The 22,499-nt window shown below is 48.9% G+C and overlaps 2 protein-coding genes across 5 annotated transcripts; one reads left to right on the top strand and one right to left on the bottom strand.

Annotated features, from left to right (window-relative positions):
- Positions 1–7: 7 nt before the first annotated feature.
- Positions 8–12,974, top strand: POU3F3 (POU class 3 homeobox 3). Of its 2 annotated transcripts, XM_027641011.1 has the most exons (2): positions 24–964; positions 12,436–12,974. In XM_027641011.1, exons 1-2 carry the CDS (start codon positions 80–82, stop codon positions 12,487–12,489), a joined length of 939 nt encoding a protein of 312 aa, XP_027496812.1. In that variant the 5' UTR covers positions 24–79; the 3' UTR covers positions 12,490–12,974. The 2 variants fall into 2 exon arrangements, with proteins under 2 accessions (XP_027496822.1, XP_027496812.1); XM_027641021.1 differs by lacking the exon at positions 12,436–12,974 and having other exon boundaries at positions 8–2,883.
- Positions 6,319–15,431, bottom strand: LOC113946104. 3 transcript variants are annotated; one of them, XR_003527292.1, is made up of 3 exons: positions 11,657–12,420; positions 10,595–10,707; positions 6,319–6,790 (listed from the first exon to the last, which is right to left on the bottom strand). XR_003527292.1 is itself a non-coding variant. In XM_027641035.1 (3 exons), exons 2-3 carry the CDS (start codon positions 10,648–10,650, stop codon positions 7,279–7,281), a joined length of 702 nt encoding a protein of 233 aa, XP_027496836.1. In that variant the 5' UTR covers positions 10,651–10,707; positions 15,198–15,431; the 3' UTR covers positions 6,825–7,278. The 3 variants fall into 3 exon arrangements, 2 of the variants coding, with proteins under 2 accessions (XP_027496836.1, XP_027496846.1); XM_027641035.1 differs by lacking the exons at positions 6,319–6,790; positions 11,657–12,420 and adding exons at positions 6,825–7,924; positions 15,198–15,431; XM_027641045.1 differs by lacking the exons at positions 6,319–6,790; positions 11,657–12,420 and adding exons at positions 6,825–7,924; positions 14,986–15,103.
- Positions 15,432–22,499: the final 7,068 nt, after the last annotated feature.

Below are 22,499 nucleotides of genomic sequence, written 5' to 3'. Positions count from 1 at the left end.
CGGCGGCGGCGGCATGCAGCCGGGGAGCGTGGCCGTCACCTCGGTGGCGGGCGGCTACCGCGGCGACCCGGCGGCCAAGATGGTCCAGAGCGACTTCATGCCGGGCGCCATGGCCGCCAGCAACGGCGGCCATATGCTGAGCCATGCCCACCAGTGGGTGACAGCCCTGCCCCACGCCGCCGCCGCCGCCGCCGCCGCTGCCGCCGCCGCCGCCGAAGCGGGCTCGCCTTGGTCCGGCAGCCCCGTGGGCATGACGGGCAGCCCCCAGCAGCCGCCGCCGCCGCCCGACGTCAAGGGCAGCGGCGGGCGCGACGACCTGCACTCGGGCGCGGCGCTGCACCACCGGCCGCCCCACCTGGGCCCCCCGCACCAGGGGCACCCGGCGGCCTGGGGGGCGGCGGCGGCCGCCCACCTGCCCTCCATGGCCGGCGGGCAGCAGCAGCAGCAGTCGCTCCTCTACTCGCAGCCCGGGGGCTTCACGGTGAACGGCATGTTGAGTCCCCCCCCCGGCGGGCAGAGCCTGGTGCACCCGGGGCTGGTGCGCGGCGAGACGCCGGAGCTGGGCGAGCACCCGGGGCATCACCACCACCACCACCACCAGCACCCCGGGCACCACCCGCCGCACCACGGCGGCGTCAACAGCCACGACCCGCACTCAGACGAGGACACGCCGACCTCCGACGACCTGGAGCAGTTCGCCAAGCAGTTCAAGCAGCGGCGGATTAAACTGGGCTTCACCCAGGCCGATGTGGGGCTGGCGCTGGGCACCCTCTACGGCAACGTCTTCTCGCAGACCACCATCTGCCGCTTCGAGGCCCTGCAGCTCAGCTTCAAGAACATGTGCAAGCTGAAGCCTTTGTTGAACAAGTGGCTGGAGGAAGCCGACTCCTCCACTGGCAGCCCCACCAGCATCGACAAGATCGCCGCCCAGGGCAGGAAGAGGAAGAAGCGGACCTCCATCGAGGTGAGTGTCAAGGGGGCCTTGGAGAGCCACTTTCTGAAATGCCCCAAGCCCTCTGCCCAGGAGATTACGAACCTAGCGGACAGCCTGCAGCTGGAGAAGGAGGTGGTCAGGGTTTGGTTTTGCAATCGGAGGCAGAAAGAGAAACGGATGACCCCCCCGGGGATCCAGCAGCAGACCCCCGACGATGTCTACTCCCAGGTCGGCACCGTCAACTCCGACACGCCGCCCCCTCACCACGGACTGCAGACCAGCGTGCAGTGAGGGGCACCGCGGGCGGGCCGGGGAGCGCGGGGGCAGCGCGGGCCGGGCCGGGCCGGGCACCGCCGCCGGCACCGCCACCGGCACCGGCACCGCCGCGCACAGCCGCACACTCACACAGACACACACACACACATGCGCGCACACACACACACACGATCCAGGCTCGTTCAGACTGCTTGTGTTTATATATATATGGATATATGCGTGCATCTATATATATATAAGATCGATACCAATAGGGAGCGGTGGAGAAGGTCGATCCGAGCGAGAGCGTTTAGACCGTGTTGGGAAAACGGGGTGGAGATGCGTAATGCACCAAAACTGCAGATGTGCCGGGGGGTTGGTTGGTTGTGGGAAGAGGGCTTGAGTGGGTGGGCTTGGGATTTTTTTTTAATTTTATTTTGTTTTTATTTTTTTTCCCAAATTATACCCCTCTCGCAGCAAGGACCACCACTGTCTGCGCCTCTTCTCTCCCCTCCTCCCCTCCCCCCCGCCAGCACTCTTCCCCCTATCCCCAAAAGGGCTCTCTTCTATGAATCACGGAAACTTTTTTTCTCCTTTCTCTCTCCCTCTTTTTTTATTTTTTTTTCAATGGGAGCAATCCAAAAAAGGGAAGCAGAAGCAAAATAATCTGGTTAATCAGAGGGTGCCTGCTGCATTCCAGCACCCTGTTTTTCTTGGCCAAACCGTAGAATTTTGGTGCAAGGCAGACATCCACTCTGAAAACATATATATCTATATATCTTTACGTTCTGCAAAATGAAATGGGCCACTTTTTCCAGGAAGAAAAAAATATGCACACAACACTGAAAACAAGCAGGCTGAATAGGGAAGCAAATACATATATATATATTTATCTATATATATAGGTATAGCTATAGAACAAAAATATGGAAATAAATGCCCGCACGCCGATAAAACTGACCCTGAGGAGAAAGGTGGGAGGGACAGACGCCGGGGGGAGCGTGGGAGAAGGAGATGTTGTTGGTACCTAAAGTTCGAGCTCTGTAGAAGGACTTTGCATGAATTAAGGGAACCAGCGAGAGAAAGGGAAATAATTTAGGGCTGTCAAAGTCCTATTCCTGACGGCTGCCAATCATCATGGAAGAGTCATAAAAAAAAAAATCCACTGCTAATATTTTTTTTATTAATATTTTTATTTTTTATTTCTGGACTGATTCAGATAAAGGGATTTAGAAGGACTGAGCATCTGCAGCTGCACTTATCTGAACTTCTCCTCTCCTAAATCCGTTGCCAACTTTGATTGAATGGGTGCTGTGGATGTGATTATATAATACTGCCATTTCCAAGCAGTGTTTTTGGTAGGTTTTAATAAACAGACTTTTCAAAAAGACGGCAATATAGAATTGTTAGATCCGTTGTTGATCTAAAAAAAAATTTGCTTTATATTTTCATTAAATGACTTCTTTTAATATTTTATTCAGAATACCTATGAACTGCTGCAAAACGGTAATTTATTTTTTCCCCAGATCTTGTATTACGTGTTTTTTTCAGACGAGCACAAATCAAAATGAAATGAAAATATGGACAGTTGTTAGGTAATAAGGGTATCTTTTGATGTGATAATTTGATTGTAATTTAATTTGAGTAGTGATTCCGTAAGAGCTGATTGAGAAAATAAATTTGTTAGAATGAAATAGTCTGTGTCTGATGCATAAACATGTCAAAAAAAAAAAAAAAAAAGGTTCTCTGAAGGGATATACTGCTGAAGGGAGAGAAATACCGAGGGTCCGATCTGCCGGCCGCACGGCCCTGTGCTCGCCGGCAGTGCCCCCATCGCACCCCTGCAGCTGCCGGCCCGGCGCGGGGCTCACCCCCTGCCCGCCCCTCCTCCGAGCCCGTGTCCGCGGCCCCTTCCATCAACCCGGGGACCCTGTGTCTCCGGGAAGGACGGCGAGACTAGAGATCACCAAAGGCCACCTTCTCCCACAAAGGGCTGTGTCGGCTCAGTTTAGGCTGGCACTTGGGCGCGGGTGATACCTGAGCGTGTCCTCTGGTCCCGCGTGGCCGGTGCTGAGAGGGATGTTTCGAAAAGTTCAGTCTGGTTTCCTCGTTTTCCAAACTGAGGCTTGGGGGGGCAAAGAAGGGGAAGGGGGGCTAAGCTATAATTTATTTTTATGCATTTTATGTATGTATTAATATTTGTATTTAATTTATCTTTATAATTTAAGGAAAAGGTACGTTCATTTTTTTTTCTGACTGAATATATAGAACAATACTTTCAATATCCTACGTGCTGTCTGCCTAGTTCACCATTTCTGTTGTTGCTGTTGCTGTGGCTGTTGTTGTTGTTTTAGGGTTTTTCTATGGGGTGTGAAGTGGTGTAGCCTAGTTTTCTCCTCCACTCTGCCATAGCGCTGCCATGCCATCTTTGCAAACACACGTGTCAGTAATGTCGGAGATGCCAATAGATGCACTAGCTGACCTCTCATACTTACCCACTATAATTTATTGCAATATAGAGACAAGTGAATGACCGTCTCAACTCTCTTCATTTTGCAACGGGGAGGTTATGGGAAGTAGAGAGCTGCATCTAATGCATCTACCTGCCCCCACTGATAGTCTGCTGGAGAATAAGGTTTTCTTTTATGATCCAGCTCGCCCCTGGGCTCCTTCCTCACCTTCCTCTTCCTCCCCTCCTCCGCACCCCCTCCCTCGCCTTGCTTCTCTGAGTGCTGTTAAGGCCGGGGTTAAACCCCCAGAAAACTGCTGCAGGAACAACAAGCATTTCTTCCTTTCAGATAGGCCTTGTGTCACTCCATAAATCAAAGCCAACCTGAGAGCCGGGCACCGGGATGCGTTATTTTAACACCAGCTCGTAGTAAATATCACCGTCGGTTTGATTTGTGAAATCCAAAAGGCCCTACTGACACGGAGGAAAAAAAGCGGGGTGGGGAGAAGCCAAACCAACAAAGGGAAAGAGAACCCGAAAGGGTAAAGGACGCTCTTTCTTTTGTTCGTTTTAGCAGAAGCTGCTGGCTGATTTTGCTGCTGGGTAGGGAAAAAGGGTCGGGCGGGGGCTGGCGGGCAGGCGGGCCGGCCGGGCCCCCCTCGGGGGGCCGGGTACCACCGACACGTCAGGTGGGATCCTGTTTTCACACACGAAGGGGAGCGATTTTATTAGCCGCGGAGAACGTCTATTTAAATTTCGGAGCGGTATTTGGTTACTCGATTTGGATGGCAACAAAGAGCTAACGTTAGGCTTCACGCTGGTTTCTATTAAAAGGCAACCTTTGCGGGTTGCTGCCTCCGAAAAGCTAGGGGTTAGGCTGGAGGAGTAACGTGTGGTCGAAGGGACTGGCAAAATGTGCCCGTTCCGTGGACTTGTTATGCACAAAAAGTGAAGCCATGGGCGCTACCCCCCCCCCCCCCCCCCCCCCCCCCCCCCCGCCCCCGAGAAACTGAATCCTTTGAATGTATTTAGGAATTTCAGGGTTGTGAGTCTCTGAGATAGCAAGAGGTAGATAATAAATGAGAGGGTTTGCGCTAAGGGTTATATTGTTACACGTGTAAATAATGAAAATATTGTTATATATCGCCAGATCTCTTAATGAATTTAGTAATTGTATTCATTTATAATATCAGTGTTCTGTGCTTGGTAACGGAGTCGGCATCATTTTCCTTAGTCTTTTTTTTTTTCTACCTAAAGGAAAGCCAAATGTTTTACAAAGTTATGTTTGCTCAGACTGGGTAATTCCGAGATGTGATTATTTATAGTTTACATTTTCATATTCTGTGATCCTTTACTACGCCCCAGTCTTCTCACATCCTATCCTTCCCCCGTCGAGTCTGTACACAATAAATCATTTTCAGGTGTATTCAAAATAGTCATCTCACTGCTGTTGGTCTGTGTATTTTCCGAAATTTAGCAAAGACCTCTACTTTGATTTTAAAATGCAGCGGTTCCTATCAGAAAGTGATCTTTACAGAACCCTTTGCTTTACTGTAGTGACTCGTGTTTGCACATTACAATGCTCATAATTTGTTTTGTATGAATGGTTTTAAATGGAACGTTTAGAGAATAATTGGTTCTAATATGAAATGCAGTATATACTATTGATAATTTTATCAATAAGTGTACTATTTTAAATAATTTTAACAATTAAATTTGTTTTTTTAAATTATATATTTGTAAAATATTTATCCTGTTGAAAGCAACAATATATTGTTGTATTTATTCGTTTATTTTTGTAATAAATGATCAACATCTTCAAGCTACAGCAAAATCGATACTTCTATATATTTATACAGGGATACCTTTCTGAGGTGCAGAGATGCTCGTTCCGATTTGGAAGCGAGTGTAAAAATTACCTCTGTAACTGGCAGGCTGCAGGACCAAACTGTAGGCGTGAGCTTCTTCCCCACATGTACTTTAGTTTGCTTGTGTTCCAGGGTAACTAATACAACTCTAAAAGGGATGCAACAAGTCCCGGCCTCGGAGGCAGGCGTGGGGCAAACGCTTGAGGACAGGGACCCATTTTGCTAAAGCCAGGGTCGGCGAGGAGCTTGGTCGCCCGTGGCGAGAGGGATGGATGGATGGATGGAGCAAGTGGAGGAGATGCAGGGAGGTGATTATTGCCCCATCGGTGTTTTCAGTTGCAGTTTGGCACAATGGAGCGGGCGCAGCGCTCAATAGGCGGCGGGAGCGAGAGGAGAGGAGGGCGAGCGGCCCCGCAGTGTCAATGACACAGCAGTAGGGAGTTCTTTGGTTGAGAGGCTTTGGCGACACAAAAAGCTGAGGGGTGAAGGCCGAGCGGGGGAAGGTTCGCCGCCCATCCCGTCCTCCCCGACACCAAAGGAGCAGCCAGGTCCGCGGAGGTGCCCACGTGGCCTCGCCCCCGGGGCCGCGCTGGGACCTGCCTCGTCCCCACCCCTCTCGAACCGGGAGGCTGCGGCCGGGCCCGGGCCGCGCCACGCGCGGGGAAACGCTGGCGCCGCGTTTCCCTACCCGTGGGAGGCCGGTCTGGGGCAGCGCCGACGGGGCGGCCGCCGGTGCTCGACTGCGCTCCCTCCCCGCGGGCCGTCCCGGGGCGGCGGGCGGCCCGGGGGAGCCGGCGGGCGGGCGGCGCGGTGGCGCGGCGGCAGCTGCCGCGGGTCCCACAAGTTGTTTTCCTCGTGGCGACCATTCAGCAAAACGCAGGATCCTTTCTCCAAGATTTAAATTTCGCGGATGAATTACCATACAGCGGTTGCTTAGCAACTAAATTCAAGCCGGGCTAAGAATATGCAAGCTTTTTGTATTCTCATTAATAAAAATGCCACTCTGACACAGCAACCTGACTTTGGATCACTGCAACTTCTGTAAAAGCCATAGGAGAATACAAACGGGCTCCTCCATTTAATTACAGATCAGAGTGGCTTGAAATGTGATGTTTTGTTAATCTATCTTCCTAAAAGCGATGTAAAAAATAACGGCTTTTCAAGAGCAGTGGAAAACTACTTTTTTAATGGAGCTGTCTCCTGGTGCTACTGATGGCTGTAAAGCGAAACCTTTTTTTTTGAGTCACACTTTCAAGTAGCATCCCTCCTTCCGTTTTGAGTTTCCTGAAATCAAAAACATTAAGACATTTGGAGCCACGGGGGAAAAAATAAAATAAATAAGCTGCAGCAAATTAGCGCATTAGAGAGGAGAGCATCGCTCGGGAAAGGGAAGAGGAGATTAAAATTGTCAAGGTGCAGCCCCAGCCAGGCAGAGATCCACGACGCGGGGTGCAGCCTGTCCTTGCTCTGAAGCAGGAGTCCCTTGCTCCGAAATGGCTCTCTTTGGCATAAAGTGCATGGGTACATCGGCTGGGGAGGGCGGGGGAAAAGGCTTCAGGGACACCTTGTTGAATGTTTCTCTCCAAAATTTATTTCCCCTTCTGCTAACATTTACTTTAGATTGCTTTCAGATCGCCAGAGATAAGATCTTGGGAGTTAAATTCTGGCACCATGCACCCAGTCTCGTATATATGGGAGAATGACCTCATCAGGGGAGGACTGTGTGTATAGATAGAATAATTTAAACATAGACTAGACACCTACATATAAATCTATATATAAAGATGTGTGTGTATGATATAGATAGATCTATGTGTATGTGTGTGTATATATGCCTTTAGCAGTACCAAAAACTTCCCTGCCAGCCCCGCAGATCCCAGGAGGGGCTGCCTTCCCCCACAATGTTCGGAGGGAGTGCTGCCCCCTCCGTGGGGCAGGGGGGGGAGCTCCGGGGCTCGGCTGCACCCAAGGTGCTTGGTTGTCAGGGCTGGGGCTGCCTCTCCCTGCCGGCCATCGGCGTTGTGTGGCGGGGAGGGCCGCCTCGGGACCGGGCACCGACTGCCAGTGACGCTGTTCGCTTTTGCTAATGGCTGGGGGTTTGGTTGTGGTGGGGTTTTTAGCAACAAAGAGTTAAATCCAAACTTTCTTTTCCCTTTTTGTTTCTTTTGTTGTTTTTGGTGTTTGTTGGGGTTTTTTTCCCCCCTTTCGAGATTTCTGAAATGGAGCCAGAATTGTATAAACCCCAAGCCACGGTAAAAGTTCAGGCATGGGGTTTTTTCTCCTACGGGACTTGTCTGGCAGAGGCGAAGGGGAACTTGTAGGTCTGTCCGAGCTGTGCAGATCACTGAGGAATCAGGGGTTCCCCCGTCCTCCCCACTCCCACTTCTCTCTTTCTCTTTTAAAGTTTTCTTTTCTGCCCTGAAAAGGGAAGGATGATTTGAAGGGGGGCAGTCAAAAGGGGAAGGCATTTTCCAAACGTGAGTCTGTGGTGGAGGGAGCTCACTCTCTCAGCAGGATTTAGTCTCTACTCACTTTAAAACGTGGAACAGCAGAAAAAAAATCCCACATAACAAATACTAAGGGAAGAAAGGCAGTGAAGTAAGAACCTGTGAAGACTAGAGTCCTCTTGAAAGTCAGGTTCACCCAAAGCTTTAGCAAACTGTTTTGCTTCTCTCTCCAACAGTTATAGGATATGTATCACAAGGCTACAGCATAAATAATCAGATTCCATTCCATTTTGCATCTCTCTCTAACAGAGTTGAGATTAAAAGCCAAAATTTGAGCACAGCCCTTGCAGATCAGTTGAATAGTGCCAGTGCATATGTTTCCAACTCACATGTTGAAAACTGTACCTTCAAACTTAGGCTTGTTTCTGATAGCTTGCATTTCTTCAACTACAAGGAGAAAAAAGATAAACATAACTTTTCTGAACTTTTCCTATTGCTCCCATCTGTGGAGGGAAAAGATGGTATTACATCAGCTCTATACCTTCAACACAAGCAGGGAAGGTTTAGCAAGGAAAGCTCACTGGTATACCACAGTGGAAATCTTTATTTTAGACTTGGGACAGTTCAAACCAATTTGACACCAGCACTGAGCACCACAAAGTATTTGGTTTGGGAACAAACTCCTCTGCGGTAGTGTGAAGTGAATTGTTGCTTGATGCCAGATGCATGGTTACTCCAAATGTCAGCTCGCTGCCTTTCTTGCAAGCCTCATGGTACACAGGAGAGTTTCTACCCACAGAGACAGTGCTTTTATATCAGACCACTGTGCCATGCTCCCCAAAGTCCAGACCTGGGGGCTCAGCAGAACTATTTTTTCTCAAAAGGAAAAGGGGGAAAATGCATTAGAAAAGGGGAACCGGCTGGGGACTGTTACCCTCACTGGTAGTAGGCCTGCTCTTAAAAAACAATGTCAAGGCACTGTAATAGCATGTGAAATGACAAAGATAGATGCTATTTCTTCCTGAGGTCCACACTGAGTGGAGAAAGCCAAAGGGCTGTTGACTGTCTTGAGTATGGGGCCATTCTTTCAAATTGAAATGAATTGATTTAAAAAAGCGGGGACTGGCTAATGGGGAACCTGGTATGGCTGCTATATTTATGTGCATCAAACTGAAATTTAAACAACTTGAGGGAACATGAGCTGTATAAACATTTTATATATAGTAACATTTTGTTAGTAGTTTTGGAAATGCTTGGTGCTACTTCCCTGTCACCGCTCCATATAGCTGACTATACAGCATTCAGTTCATGCTACAGTTGAGCAGGAACTGTTTGCTCAACAACTCCAGGCTCCACTTTCAACTGGAGTACTAATGTACACCCTGAGCTGGCCACAAAAAAACAGGTAACCTGATGTTTTTAGACCACTTCACCAAGCAGGCAGATAAAATACAAAAAGTAAGTACATAGCTGTAAGGGAGCTGTGGATTAGAGGGTCTTCTGAAAGGTTTGTTTGCTTGTTTGGATTTTTCCTGCCTCTGTGTGAGTGCAGTGAGGATCTTCTGAAGCTGAGTTTGGGCTCATCTCTTCACCTCCCCTCCACGTTCAAGACATTGCAAATATTTACTAAGTACAAAAGATATGAGAAGTGCTGGGCATTGATCATTATTATATCCCTTCCCTGACAGGAAATGGACCCAGAATAGCAGAGCTGAAATTAATCTTTCTAAAAAAAACCGAGTTGGTAAAGAATTGTTCTGGAGTAACATACATTTCGTTCATCTCCTGGAACCCTCATTCAAAACAGAGTTCTGTCTGCCCAAGTGGGGCATTTCTCAGAGAACTGTAATAGATATTTGTTCCAGCACCCACACTAAAGCTACAGACCACATGTAAGGTGCAAAGCTCTAGATTTGTTTCTCTCGCACACATATATGCATCCTCACAAACATGCAAATCTACACTCCTTTCTCTTCCTAAAATAACAAAACACCTTCTCTCCAGTTCTGCTCCCCTCTCTATTTTATGCAGATCCATAATCAGATGTGTACCAAAATTTTTAACTCAGTTTGCTGAAATTGCTAGATTGTCGAGGAAATTAAACTAAACAAGGAGATGTGTGAAATGTTGAACTTTAAATACCATCCACTACCTCGAGAAGAAGAAAAATTAGTCAATAAACACTCAGGTTTCTGCTACTTTTAGATAATCATGATTAAAAGAATAATTTTGTTAGATTTTTTTATTTTAATTTTTTTATCATGATGAGAATCCCCTCATGCTGTAATAGTGGGTATTATGCCCTTTCCCTTTTGATTTGGGACTGAAAAACAGGGTTACGGTGTCTCCCCTTGGTGTTAATGATGGATACAGATACGTTTAATCTTTCAAACGGTATGTGTATTTCTGTGAATACTAGGCGAGATGACAATATCATTGTCGGCAGCTCAGAAGAGGCATGTTTTACCTGAAGAACTGGTCTTGGGCTGGATGCTGCTGCTGTTCTGGGTTTGGGGTTTGTTTTTTAATTGCCCTGCCTATTCTCTCAAGTCCATATTAATGCCATACGGCACGGCTGAGGCCAGGGCTGAGTGAGCCCCGTCATTAACAATAGCATAAACAAAGGAAGGGGACCAGTTACCTTGACATTCGATGCCCGCTTTGTTCCCGAGCTTCCAACTGCATCCTGAAGCTCATATAGGGAAGTATCGCCTACGGGAATGCATAATCCACTCCAGCTATTGTCCCAATCTCCTGGAAAACAAAACAACAGAACCAAAACAAAGATGACAACACACCCCCTATCCGCAAGAAGCCTGCGAATGGTTTCATCCCCTCCTGCTTTTCCCTGCGCTTTTCCTGGCCACTCGTGTTACTGACCCGCTCCCCACAAGCGGTGCCCGTTGTAGCCCAGAGGCGTATCCCAGTTTGCGCAAGCACCCCCAGCCTCCTATTCCCCAGTTTCTAGAGGGAATGGGGTTGGAAACACCCCCTCTGTGCTCTGCAGGGGAGTAAGTGGGATGAGCGCTCCTGTGCTTGCGCAGCCCAGCCGTGTCCCTCCAGAGACCGGGCCGCACTCGGGGGACTCCGCGTTAGACAGAGCGGCCCGGCGGGGTGAGCTGCCCTCCGACCGCCCCAGCCCTGCCCGCCCCCCCTGGCCTGTCAGCAGGCGGGAGGGTTTCACCCCCTCCCGGTGGCGCGGCGTGGCCAAGGGGCAGCGCGACATCCCCATGCACCGCCGCGGGGATGCGAGGGAGGCGGAGGGCGAACGTCTCCCTGTGTGTGTGTGTGTGTGTCTGTGTGTCTTCATTGTCCTTCCAGCTTCGCCCTACCGGAACGGTTTTCCCCGCGGAGGGGCCCTCCCGGCCTTGCCCTCCCTGACTAGCAGCTCCTGCTCTGTAGCCCCCTGTTTTGGCAGAAAAGCCCGGAACAGCCCCCTTGCTCACGCGCAGCCGAAGAAGCCTGCCTGGAGCGGGAACATCTCTTTCCTCTGCCAAAATAATTAAGTTCCCCAAACCGAGTTTCATCTTCCCCTTTCTCCTACAGTCCTATGCTGGCCGTCGGAGCAGAGGGACGGAGAGACACCCTCCCTCCCAAGTATGCAGGGGTTGGTTTGGCCCCATCCTTTCCCGCTTCAGGGGCAGCTTTTGCTCCCGCTGCACTCAGAGGGCAAGTTCAAGCCCTGGGAACCCTACACCTTCACCTGTGTCTTCGGGAGAAGATGGAGACCTAGTGGCATAGCCTGAGGTAGAGGGGAGGCCTGAGGAGGCATATCCCAGATGCCGCCAAATCCTCGCAATGTGCCTGTATGTGGGGAGAGGGGAGGCTTACAGGGGTACTGAAGGAGGTAGTTTGAACCTAAAGCCTTTGCTTCAAAGGTTAAGAGCTCCCTCGTCAAAGGCTGCCAAACATTACTGGGCCGAAGAGAGGGGAGAAGGGGGGTGGGGGAAGAACATCGACATTACTGCAATTTTCAAAGCACTGAAAATAGCTCTGGGAAATCCCGAGGATCCGCCACCGATTCTTTTTTTCCCGGGACATATGCATTAGGGAAAAGCTTTTCCCGGATGTGTTTGTGATCAAGGCCAGCGGGAGCTGCGGCTGCCTTTGGGGTGGAGGGGAGGGGAGCTGCGGGTCGGGGCTGCCCCCGACTCCCCCCCATCCCCCGCACCTGCAGCCTCTGGCTGCGCTGGGGACCCTGCTGCTGCCGGCTCTGTGACCACCCCCCAGGCCGTGTTGGGAGCAAACCCACTCCCAAATCCTCCCCTCACCCCGGCCCCCGGCCGTGCTCCCGCCGGGAGCCACGGCGGCCGGGCAGGGGCCAACCCCGGCAGCCCTTTATGCGCAGCGGTCAGCAGCCGGCTTGTGGGTTTGCAGCTGCATGCAAATAAATCCCTGGCAATAATCTAACGTGCGTGTACTGCCCCGACGACAAAGTGCCGACACAAACGCAAGTGCTTTTGTTTGTTTTTGACCATCTAGGTCCCGCAACCAAGAGAAACAAATAAAACTAGGGAGGGAGAGGGAGAAAGTTGATTAATACGTATGTTTCATCCAACGCATCGTGCTTTTGTGATACACGAGAGCCGAGGATTTGTCTCCTGCACCTCTACGAGATCTGCACAAGCACCCATCCCAGCTGAAGGAAACGATTCCACGCGTGATGAGCAGGAACGACGTGTCCTGCCTACCCGACCGCCCATTGCACCTTAGTTACTATGTTCCCACTTGGAAAACACATCTCTTCCCTCAATTTTCAATTAATTACAGCTGTATTCGATACGGGACCGGTGTGTGCGTGTGCGTGTGTCTGAAAATTTGTACCCTCTCTTCTGTTGCAGGTAGAAGTTTTTTGTTTGTTTTAATTCTCTCCAAGAAAGGTCTGTTTGCATGTATAGGGGTTGAGTTGTTTGGTTTTTTCCTTGTCCTTTTGTCTTAAGCGAAAGCTGAGCTTTTGGGATGGGATGAAGGGAGAAAAAAAGAGAGAGAGAAAGGAAGGGCATCTTTGAGAAGGAGTTGGAGTAGGAAAAGAAAAGGAAAAAAAAAATCAAACAGCAAAAAAAATCCCAGCAACCCAACTCCAGAGAGAAAGAGTGGGCATAGAGATTTTCCAATTGCCATTCTGCGGACTGGCATTAAAAACAAACAAAGAAACAAAACAAAATAAAATACACATTGAAGGCTGGATCGGGGGAGAGCTTTACTTTTGTGAAGTGTAAGTTTCTGAGGACAAGAAATCCTTGGTGACGTCTAGTGTCCCCCGGGACAGGCTCGTCCCCCCGGGGCCGCCGGAGACCGAGGGGCAGGCAAGGTGCGAGTGCGGCGCCCAACCTGGGAAGAACTGCTGGCTCTCCCTCTCTTCTGCCCCTAACTTTGTGAAAGAGGATCGTTATCGTTGTGGAAAAGATCGTTTCCCTGGCAAGAGAGGGGCAGCTGGGCTCCAGCCCCTCCCTGCTACCAGCTCCCACTGAGGGTGTGAGCAGTCGGTGCGAGTACCCCAGCTCCGGCGGGTCGACCCCCGTCTTTGCCCGGTCTACCTGAGCCAGTCCCACTCCACTTTCGCATTCCACCCCTCGTGGAGGGGATACTCCCCTGCAGCCGCCGCACTGGGCAAACAGGGGCAGCCCTGCGACCAGCTGGCCAAACGGCGGCCCTGGGGCCTCCCCCCTGCACATTGCCCGCGGGGTCTTTCCCAGACTTTGCCCTACTCTCTCAACTCCTCTCCCTGGCCTTACTTTTCCCCAGCTTTCCCAGCCGCCGCCCCGCTGAGCCCGGCACTCCTACCACCTAGGTCTCGCCGGCGGCGGGGCAGCCGGAGAGTGGCAGGGCAGGAGATGACCATCCCCTTTGGCATCTCTCTCGGCTGCCTGCCTGCCCGTCCTGTTTTTTCCTGCCCTCAGTCTTGCGGCCGCCCCTCTGGCCTCCCTGGCACGCATAGAGCCCGGCCAGCTGCCTCTTGTCCCGTCGGGGGCCTTTTTTCTTCTTTCCCCCCATACTTTCCCGGGCACGGGTTGCAGCCACCCCCCCCCACGAGAGGGCTCTGCGGAGCCCTTCAGCCTCGCTGCCCACCGCTGCCTCCTCGTCTCCGTCGGCAACACAAAAGCCCTGAGCAAAGCGGCCAAGTAAAGATGGTACAGCAAAGCCGGTGCCCTCCCTGCAATGCTAATTCCAAAGAGGAAACTTCCCTCCGGGGCTGCGCTCCTAAGCCCGGGACTCCCTTAACCTTTGCAGTTTTCGGTGGGAGAAGGAGGTGTTTGTCACCCAAGTTTCCTCTCGTACCTTTGTGTCACGCGAGGCGGGACAACGTTGCGCCTGTTTCGCAAGCCAAAAGGAAACTTCAGAGCGATGGGCTCGGTGCCATGGGCTGGGAAGGGTCTCCGGATCACGCCCCTGTCCTACACCCCATACATAGCCTCCTCGCCTCTCTCTTTGAAACTGTGTTTAAAATAACAGCTGAAACACAATTAACTGTAACTGATTAACATGGATTAGTTTGGCCTTCAAAGCACTTTAAGTCAATTCAGCGGCCATAATAATAATTAATTAATTAATAAGTACTATTGGTGCTTCACCACTAACGCCAAGAAAAGTTTCCCTGAGAAGTACAGGTGGCAGAGAGTGCTAAAATGAAAACATTCGCATGCAACTTTTTAACCAGAAGGGAAAGCACTTTGGTTATATTTGGAGACATGTGTCTCACACATTTCCCCCGTTTTTTGTAAACTATGTAAGAATAAACATTACAGCTCTGGGCTTTTAATTTCTCCAGATGGAACCATAAAGTACCTAGTAGATTTTTTTATATATATATACTATACAATTGAGGACACATGTCTGCTTTTCCCGATGAGGACCGAGAAGCAACTTAATTTGAAGGCATAACTGCTGAACCACATTTTGAATAGCACACTCGAACAAGTTCACTTTAAAAGGCAGGAAACCGCTAAGAGCACAGCACTGAAAGTTGCTCCTTCCCACTTGAGCTCGCCCGCCTGACCTTCACATACACTTTGTCGTTTCGCACACACTTACAGAAGTACACACGCGCGGAGGTGGCAGGGTGCCTAGCCATGGAGGGGACTTTTCCAAGGCGGTCGCATCCCCGAGAGGCTCCCCCAGCTCGCTGCAGGCTGAAGAGGCCGCTCGGGATCCCACCTTCGGCGCGACGGAGGAGCCCTCTGATCCTCGGGTGACGTGAGAGGTCTCCTCCTGCCCACCCCGGCTGAAGTAAGGGATTCACTTACCCTCTCGGTGCTCCTCTCCGCTCCTCACACACACACTTGTGCGCCCAGAAAAGCGCTCTCGTGAAGGGCAAAAGGAGGGAGGGAGCCTCGAACCCCCACCGCCCGGCTACCTTAGGGTTACAGGCGTGCTGAGGGGGAGGCAGGAACCCCTAGGCTGGACGACAAATAATAATAATAAAAAAGTATTTAATAAGTCCAAGGATAAGATTTCTTGCTTAATTGTTTATTTTTTGTTTGGTTGGTTTTGGGAGCGGACGTTGGTGATTGGAATGACCAAAATACCTTACACATCTCCCTAAAACTAGACTTAGCCTCCCTCCTCCTTCTCCCAGCCACCCAACCCCCTCCCCCCCATTCTGACTTACAGCAATGGCAAGGAGCTCCCAACTGGAGCCCTGGCAGAGGGTGCGTTTAAACTAGGATGATTTAGTCCCCGAGAGCTCGGGTCCTGACTGTGAGCCTCCAGCCCCGCGTCAGCTGGGCGCTGCAGACAAACAGTCTTAAATATGCATAAGGAACAGTTCGCTTTCTTAAAGGAGAACTTACTCCACCGGAAAGTTCATGGCCTGACGGCAGGCACGGGAGTGGGGTGCGGGGGTGACCTTTGCGCTGGGACAGCCCTAACCCCTTCTTAAGGTGGTCTCCTTACATGCTCAGCGACAGGGCTGAGGGCACCCGGCCGCCTTTCGGTTGGGGACTGGGGGAAGAAGCGTTGGCGGGTCGGTCATGGGCTTAGTGAGTTGCGGACCAGCGGCTTCACACACCGCCCCAGTCCCTCCTGTCCTCTGTGTGCGAGGGGCCGAGCCGCGCATTTGGAGCAGCCCCGCTCCGGCGGACCCCGCAGCAGCCACAGACTGGCTGCCCGAAAACTTGCGGGGGTTCTACAAAGGGGGGAAACGCGGGACTCCAAACAAGAATAAAAAGTGTCTGGGGGGGAAGGAGAGGGACTGATTAAACACCCAGCCAGTAGAGCCCAGGCAGGCTGCGGAGATTCCACGAGCGGCTTTTTGGAAAGGAGAAATAACGCGGGGGAGGGACGAGAGACTGCCTGTGGATTTCGCCCAGCTTCCCCGTTGGAAACCGGCCCGCTCCCTCTCCCCAGCCCTTGCAGGATCTTCTCCCGGCAGGAGGGACGGCTACGCCAGGCCCTCGCTAGCCCACTTGCCCCTGGTTTTGCCCTGGGGGGCCCCCAGGGGCCGAGCCCCGACAGCCGCCGTGAGGGTGCAGGCGGCTCAGGGCGCTACCCACGGGAAAGGGGCATCCGTCTGCGGTGCCGGCTCCCCCCGTTTCGGACAATAAGAGTGGTTTTTTTAAATTACTGTTCTTTTTTCCTCCCCTCCACACACGTGGTTGTAAAGTCTGTAGCGCCATCTAACGGGAGGCGGAGGCCGGGCCGTGCCGCTCCTCCCAGGGCAGGGGAGAGAGGGGCTGGGGCGGGATCGCTCTTGGGAAGTGCCCCTGGCATGAGGAAGGGCACTGATCCCGTGCTTAAAACCTGCCCGAAAGGTGCTTTGTAACCCGACCAGGGCATTATCCTTCAGGAGCTTCCCCCAGCTTCTGCGGTGTTATTTTTATTTATTATGTCGTCGTAGCTGTGAAGAACTGGTAGAGAAACTGGGTTTTTTTGGGAGGGGGGCAGGGTAGGGAGGAGGAATGAATAAATCCCATAAGAGCCTGACAGAGTTGGGGATGGAAAGGAGGAGGCCCTCTCAACCCAGCACATTTGACTCTTTCCCTTTTTTGGGAGGTCAGAGAGGGCCCCAGACAGCTGCTGCATCTTACAGGCCCCAAATTTCTGCTGCTTCTTTAGTATCCCAGAAAGCTTTCTGTTTCCAAAATTTTTGAGCACATGTTAGATTTCATGGTTAAATTATGATGCTGCTCTTTTGGCAGAGCACTTCAGCCATGCCTCTGTCCTTATCCAGATGGGAGGCTTCTGACGTGATCACCCCAGTTTTGTTTAAGCACCGCATTAGTTGCCCAGATAGGAGCCTGCTCACCCCAGGCCCATGGCATGAGCAACCAAAAGAAACAGAGACTCTCCTCGACATTTGGGCTCATATAAGATCACAACTAATCTCTACAGGCGCCTGCCTTGCTACAGCTCTTGCCACTGTAAGGACTCAAGTTAGAATTAGAGAATATAGGTACTTTTGCTGAAGAGAATAGAAATTTTTCTTTAGTTTAGAAATTTTTCTTTAGGTTTGAAATTTTTCTTTATTCTGCTTCTGTAATTCTGTTACAGGTACAGAATACAAGCTAAGTCTTCAAATACACATACCATTTTACTGTATTTACTTAGGTCTTCTGTACATACATGTCGGCAGGGAGTCCCAAAGAAGCACAGAAATCTTTCTGTCCATACTTGAAGTCATGAAATGGTAGTGTAGCCTTCGGCTAGAAACAACTGTATTTTCATGGACCACTCAAACTGGATGTATCTTTCAGCCCAGGTTGTCCAATGCCCTTGGATGTCACTTCTGCATGTGACAAATCCTGTGTGACTTAGATGGCCAGGTTACATCTGCCCAAGGGATTTTGGCAGATTAAATATCTGAGTGCCACTGACATCCATTCACATTATAAAAATTAAACAGAATACCATCAGTGAACTGGTTTTATAGAATAGAAATGCTGATGTGCATATCCACAGAGAGGAACAGACTTTCCTTTTTGAGTCTGGAAATGCTCCTCTTATTCAATGATTGAGAGGAAGGGCAATTTCTGTCTACATTGAAAAGAAAATGCATTTTTGGGTTCATGGGCTGTAGAAAACCTCTAATAGTCAGGCTAGGATATCTCAGAGTAGGCACGAAAAATGAGACACAGTCCAGTTCATTAGCTATCTATGAAGAGTTAGGCTACAGAGGTTTATGGATAGTTCCAGTGAAGGATTTACATGTCTTAAAAGTTAGTTGTCTCAGTACTTAACTTTCAAGTGCCTTTCCCTAAGATTGGCATCCTTGATGTTGTGTTTGGCAATACTGTGAATTGAGAAGGTGCGTATAGACAAATCTTTTGTGCCTTATCCAAAACCATACTGTCCAGCAAAGGACAGGAACAGCAGAGAAGCCCAGGCTTGTGGTTGCATTGGGAAATAGAAATTACTGGTCTTAGCTGAGAGAATTTTTTAAACTAAGAAAGGAAAAGCTTTTTCTCCACTTTTACATGAAGAGTAGTGGAAGGACAGCTGCGCAGCGTCTTTCAGATGGAAGATTCCTCATGCTTGCTCACTCCACAAGGAGTGCAAATCCAGAAGGACAGCAGATGGCACATTTTGCTGTCACTACTTCCAGTTTAGGAAAGATCCTCCTGACATTGGTGAGGGAGACTTACTTTGAGCTCTGCAGTAACAGGTATTAATTTGTTTCTATTGGGATGGGACATAAAGATCGTAATTCAGCCTAAAATATGACACCTATTTTCTCTTACTATATAATCTAGAGTACCTTGGGGTTCTCTTTGTTATTCAAAGGAGTTAAGCTTTGGTTTTGAAATTACTTCAGTGTTGTGAGTTTTCTCAAACTTGAAATATGAGAATAGTTCCTTGAGCTAACTCAAGGCAATGCATTTCTCAGGTCAGCCCCAGGCAGGATCAGCTATGGCATGTCAAAGGTACCTTTCACTGTGCAACTTATGTGGGTGAGCCTATCACAAGCTTTTAATTCTGAACTTGCTGAAGTTGTGGTGGAAGGTTTCTGTTTCTTCAAAATTCTTTTGATGAGCCATTGGTGAATTATGTGATAGGCCTATTTGGTGTTTTTTTCTGTTTGTTTGTTTGTTTGCTGCTTGTTTTTGTTTTGTTTTGTTTTCTAGAGAGTTAGTTCTGATCCAACTGAAAAAACTCTCTGTCAGCATCAAAGGCATCTCTCAGTGTTCTTCCCATCTCAGTGTAGAAAGATAAGGGGCCAAAACCTTTTGAGGTTCTTCTAGTAAAGCAAGTAGCACATGTATTCCTTTGTACAAAATTGGAACATTCATCCACATGAAGGTATTTAATTAAAACTGGAGTAGTTTTCAGAAGTGCTAGGGAATAAGTAGACTCAGTGGGTGCTCAGTCCCTCCGTAATTCACAATCCCTTAATGTAGATGCCAATGTTTTGACTTGGCTGACTATCCTTAATATTTGGGTTTCAAACTTTTGGCCCACATGTTCTGTTTCCTCAGGGCCCTCTAATCTTTAACTTTTACCATAGAAAAATCTTAATGTTTTCAAGGTTCCACCTTGCTAGCAATATGGTTTGAATCAGAAACACTGCACAGAGACTATTTTGATTTTAAAAAAGAATAACCTTCTGGTTTTATTTCTGCAGGTATGAATAAAAATCTGAGAGATCTTGTGTTTCGAGCTTAGAGCTTGCCTTCTCTTGATAGCAGACAGCATGGACACCGTGATAAGGATCAGTGATACAACATGTTTTCCTTCATTAGAAACACAACCCTGACATTAAAAACAGCCTGCTGAAGAATCATATTCATTTAGTAATCATGTTATTTCACAATCAAGGGGTTACTATCCCTCCCCCTGCTCCAGCCCCCCTTTAGAACTGCCCATTTATGGACAACATCTGATATCAATAAGTTTATGATACCTATTTCTAAAAGCAATGCCTGCATTTCAAATGGGGTTTTAGCTGTTGAGTTATCAGATCCAGCACTAACTGCAGATGGGATTTATCTTCACTAACTTTAACCATATACTGGTTAATGCGTAGGCCAAATCTGGGCTCCTTCTGTATTCAGTGGAGAAAGATGGAGAGCTATTCATGCCAGGCAGCTTAGGCACCTATTAAAGCGAGGGATGAGTCACCTTTTGAAGTTGCCTGCATTGTTCAGTCGATTTTAGCAGGCAGACAGGCAGTTAGCTTCGTTATCGCATACCTGACCAGATGGCTGAAGTTAGGGTAGGTGGGTCCTGTCCTACCTCTCTGTAGGCATTGCAGACAAGAACATGCTTCGTTCAGCAGTGGCTCAGGGCTCAGGACTAGTCAAGAGGAGCTGTTATTTCTGAGTGTGAATGTGTTTTGCCCATAATAAACATATATCTCTCAGACAGGTTCAGAAAAACTGCCCCGGGCCTACAGCTCGTTTGATCAATTTACAGTGATGCCGACTGAAATGCATTTTTACTTTTGCACCCCTTTATTGGCTATCCAGACCGGAGCGCTTCTCTGAAGTATGAGGTCTTATAGTTTTTTCATGACAGGATGAATTGAACCTTCCCTTTTTTTTCCAAATACTTTCTACATAACCACATGAGTCTAGGAGACAGGCATTAAACAAAACAAGGACCTCTAAAACTCAAACCAAAACCAGGCAAAAGTCAATATACGAATACCCTTTAAATGTGGTTGCACTGTGCTGAAATACACTCCTTTACCCATGGCTGGCATACACTGCTTGCAGAGAGTTAGATCTACACCATAATAAACTCAATTTTTTTCTCTCACTTTCCAGTTAGTGAGACCCCATGACCTGGGAGGTATGAAGGCAAGGGAGCTGCTGGGCTGGGCAGTTGTGGAAGAGGCATACGTACCCCAAAGCTGGAGCCAGGTGGTGGTGGGATGAGTCACACTTAGCTTCAGGTTAGCTTAGGCTGAGTCAGCCTGCAGCACTGGGATGGAAACCAGCAAGTTGCCAGAGTCATGGTGCAAGATGCAGACCAGACAGGTGAGTCTCAGGAGTAAAAAATGACACAGGGAACGACTGATTAGCAGTGGCAGAAGCAGAAGAATAACCAAGCACCATTTCCTTCAGAAGAACATATCTAGGGGAAAAGAGCAGTGGGGCTGCCACTTTTATTGAAAATGTCACTCCAAGGACCTCACTGGAGAAGCAGCAGAAGCAGATGGACCCTGTGGACAGAGATGAAAATATCCACCTGCTCAGCTATAAGAACTCTTATTTATGATCCCAGTGAAGCCAATGGGTAATATTCTATGGCCTCTTGTAAGAAGTCTTTAGCTCTGCTGGTAGGTTTACCTTCAAACTGGCAAAGAGCAACACCGCATACACGAAATGGGAATAGAGAAATATCCTAGGCCACTTTGCTTTCATTTTTGATGATGTTTGGCTAGCACGTAGATAGTGAATGGGGCTTTATGTCTGTTTAGGACATACAGAGTTTGAATATTTCAGATGGTAAAGTTCAGCTGAGTAGTCAGACAAGTCTGAGAAAAATGCTTTAAATTTTCCATGGAAACCAACGTTCTTCCTTTTACATGACTCGGGCTTCAGAATATTGCTCCAGCTTGAAAAGTTTTTTCAAGATTTGTGTCTTTCTGTTTAATCTCATGTTTTGCAAACTAGCAATAGTTTTGAATTGAGAAGCTGAGAAAAGATTTACCAAACGCTGGAGACCCGCAGTCTTCTTTCACACACAAATCTCTGCTTTTAGCCTCTCCCTCAGATATTCAGCCACAGTTAGGCCCACCAAACTAAAAGAGACTTCTCAGACTAGCAGGAACTCCTCTTATCACAAACACATGGATTTGCTTTCAACAGTGTGTCAGGTTCAATCTTAAGTGCTGTTAGACTCTTTCTGCTCACTTTCCACCACAGCAAGACCGGTGACTCCAACAGCTAGGAAATGTTTTCTGCTTTTGCTGATTTCTTGTGGCTGGCTTGCATCTTCTCAGACTTCCACCTTTTTTTTTTTTTTTTTTTTTTTAATTTTCCCAGCTTAACAAACCAGGTTATTCAGGCCTCTTCTCATTTCCTTTTGGTCAAGTTCCATATTAGGAAAAGGTTTTTCATCAAGAGGGTGACTGGGTACTGGAACAGGCTCCCAAGGGAAGTGGTCACAGCACCAAATCTGACAGAGTTCAAGAAAGATTTGGACAACACTCTCAGGCACATGGTATGATTCTTGGGGCTGTACTGTGCAGGGCCAGGGGTTGGACTTCAATGATCCTTGTGGGTTCCTTCCAACTTAGGATAATCTATGACTCTGTGATGATCATATGATTCTAAGTTATATCATTCACAAAATATTCTGAGTTGGAAGGGACCCACGAGGATCATTGAGTCTAACTCTAACATGAATCTTCCGTATGGGGATCAAACATGCAACCTTGGTATAATCTTGCTTCTGTATAGCTGAAATTGAGCTTTCCATGGGTGCCCAGAGCTGCACACAAGGTTTTATCAGGTTTTGTGCTAAAGTATTAACACTTTCCAATCTCTATCTAACTGGATTTTAGTTACCTGATTTGATATCTGCGTCATACTGTAGCATAACAATCATTTTGCATAACATGATCAGGTATTTCTGCTCACTTATAAGCTTGGACCATCTAGGGG

This window comes from Corapipo altera, unplaced genomic scaffold (genome assembly GCF_003945725.1).
Source record: "Corapipo altera isolate COAL_440 unplaced genomic scaffold, ASM394572v1 0, whole genome shotgun sequence".
Classification (NCBI taxonomy): Eukaryota; Metazoa; Chordata; class Aves; order Passeriformes; family Pipridae; genus Corapipo; species Corapipo altera.
Note: the sequence above shows the minus strand (reverse complement) of the source record. Positions and strands in the feature narration are given on the sequence as shown.

Excerpts from the sequence above, each read along its gene's own strand:
- POU3F3 (XM_027641021.1), top strand. The coding sequence starts at position 14 with ATGCAGCCGGGGAGCGTGGCCGTCACCTCGGTGGCGGGCGGCTACCGC.
- LOC113946104 (XM_027641035.1), bottom strand. The coding sequence starts at position 10,650 with ATGAGCTTCAGGATGCAGTTGGAAGCTCGGGAACAAAGCGGGCATCGA. Across the intron at positions 7,925-10,594 it reads AGCGGGCATCGAATGTCAAG|GGCAGAAAAGAAAACTTTAA; the intron begins GTAACTGGTCCC and ends TTCCCTTTTCAG.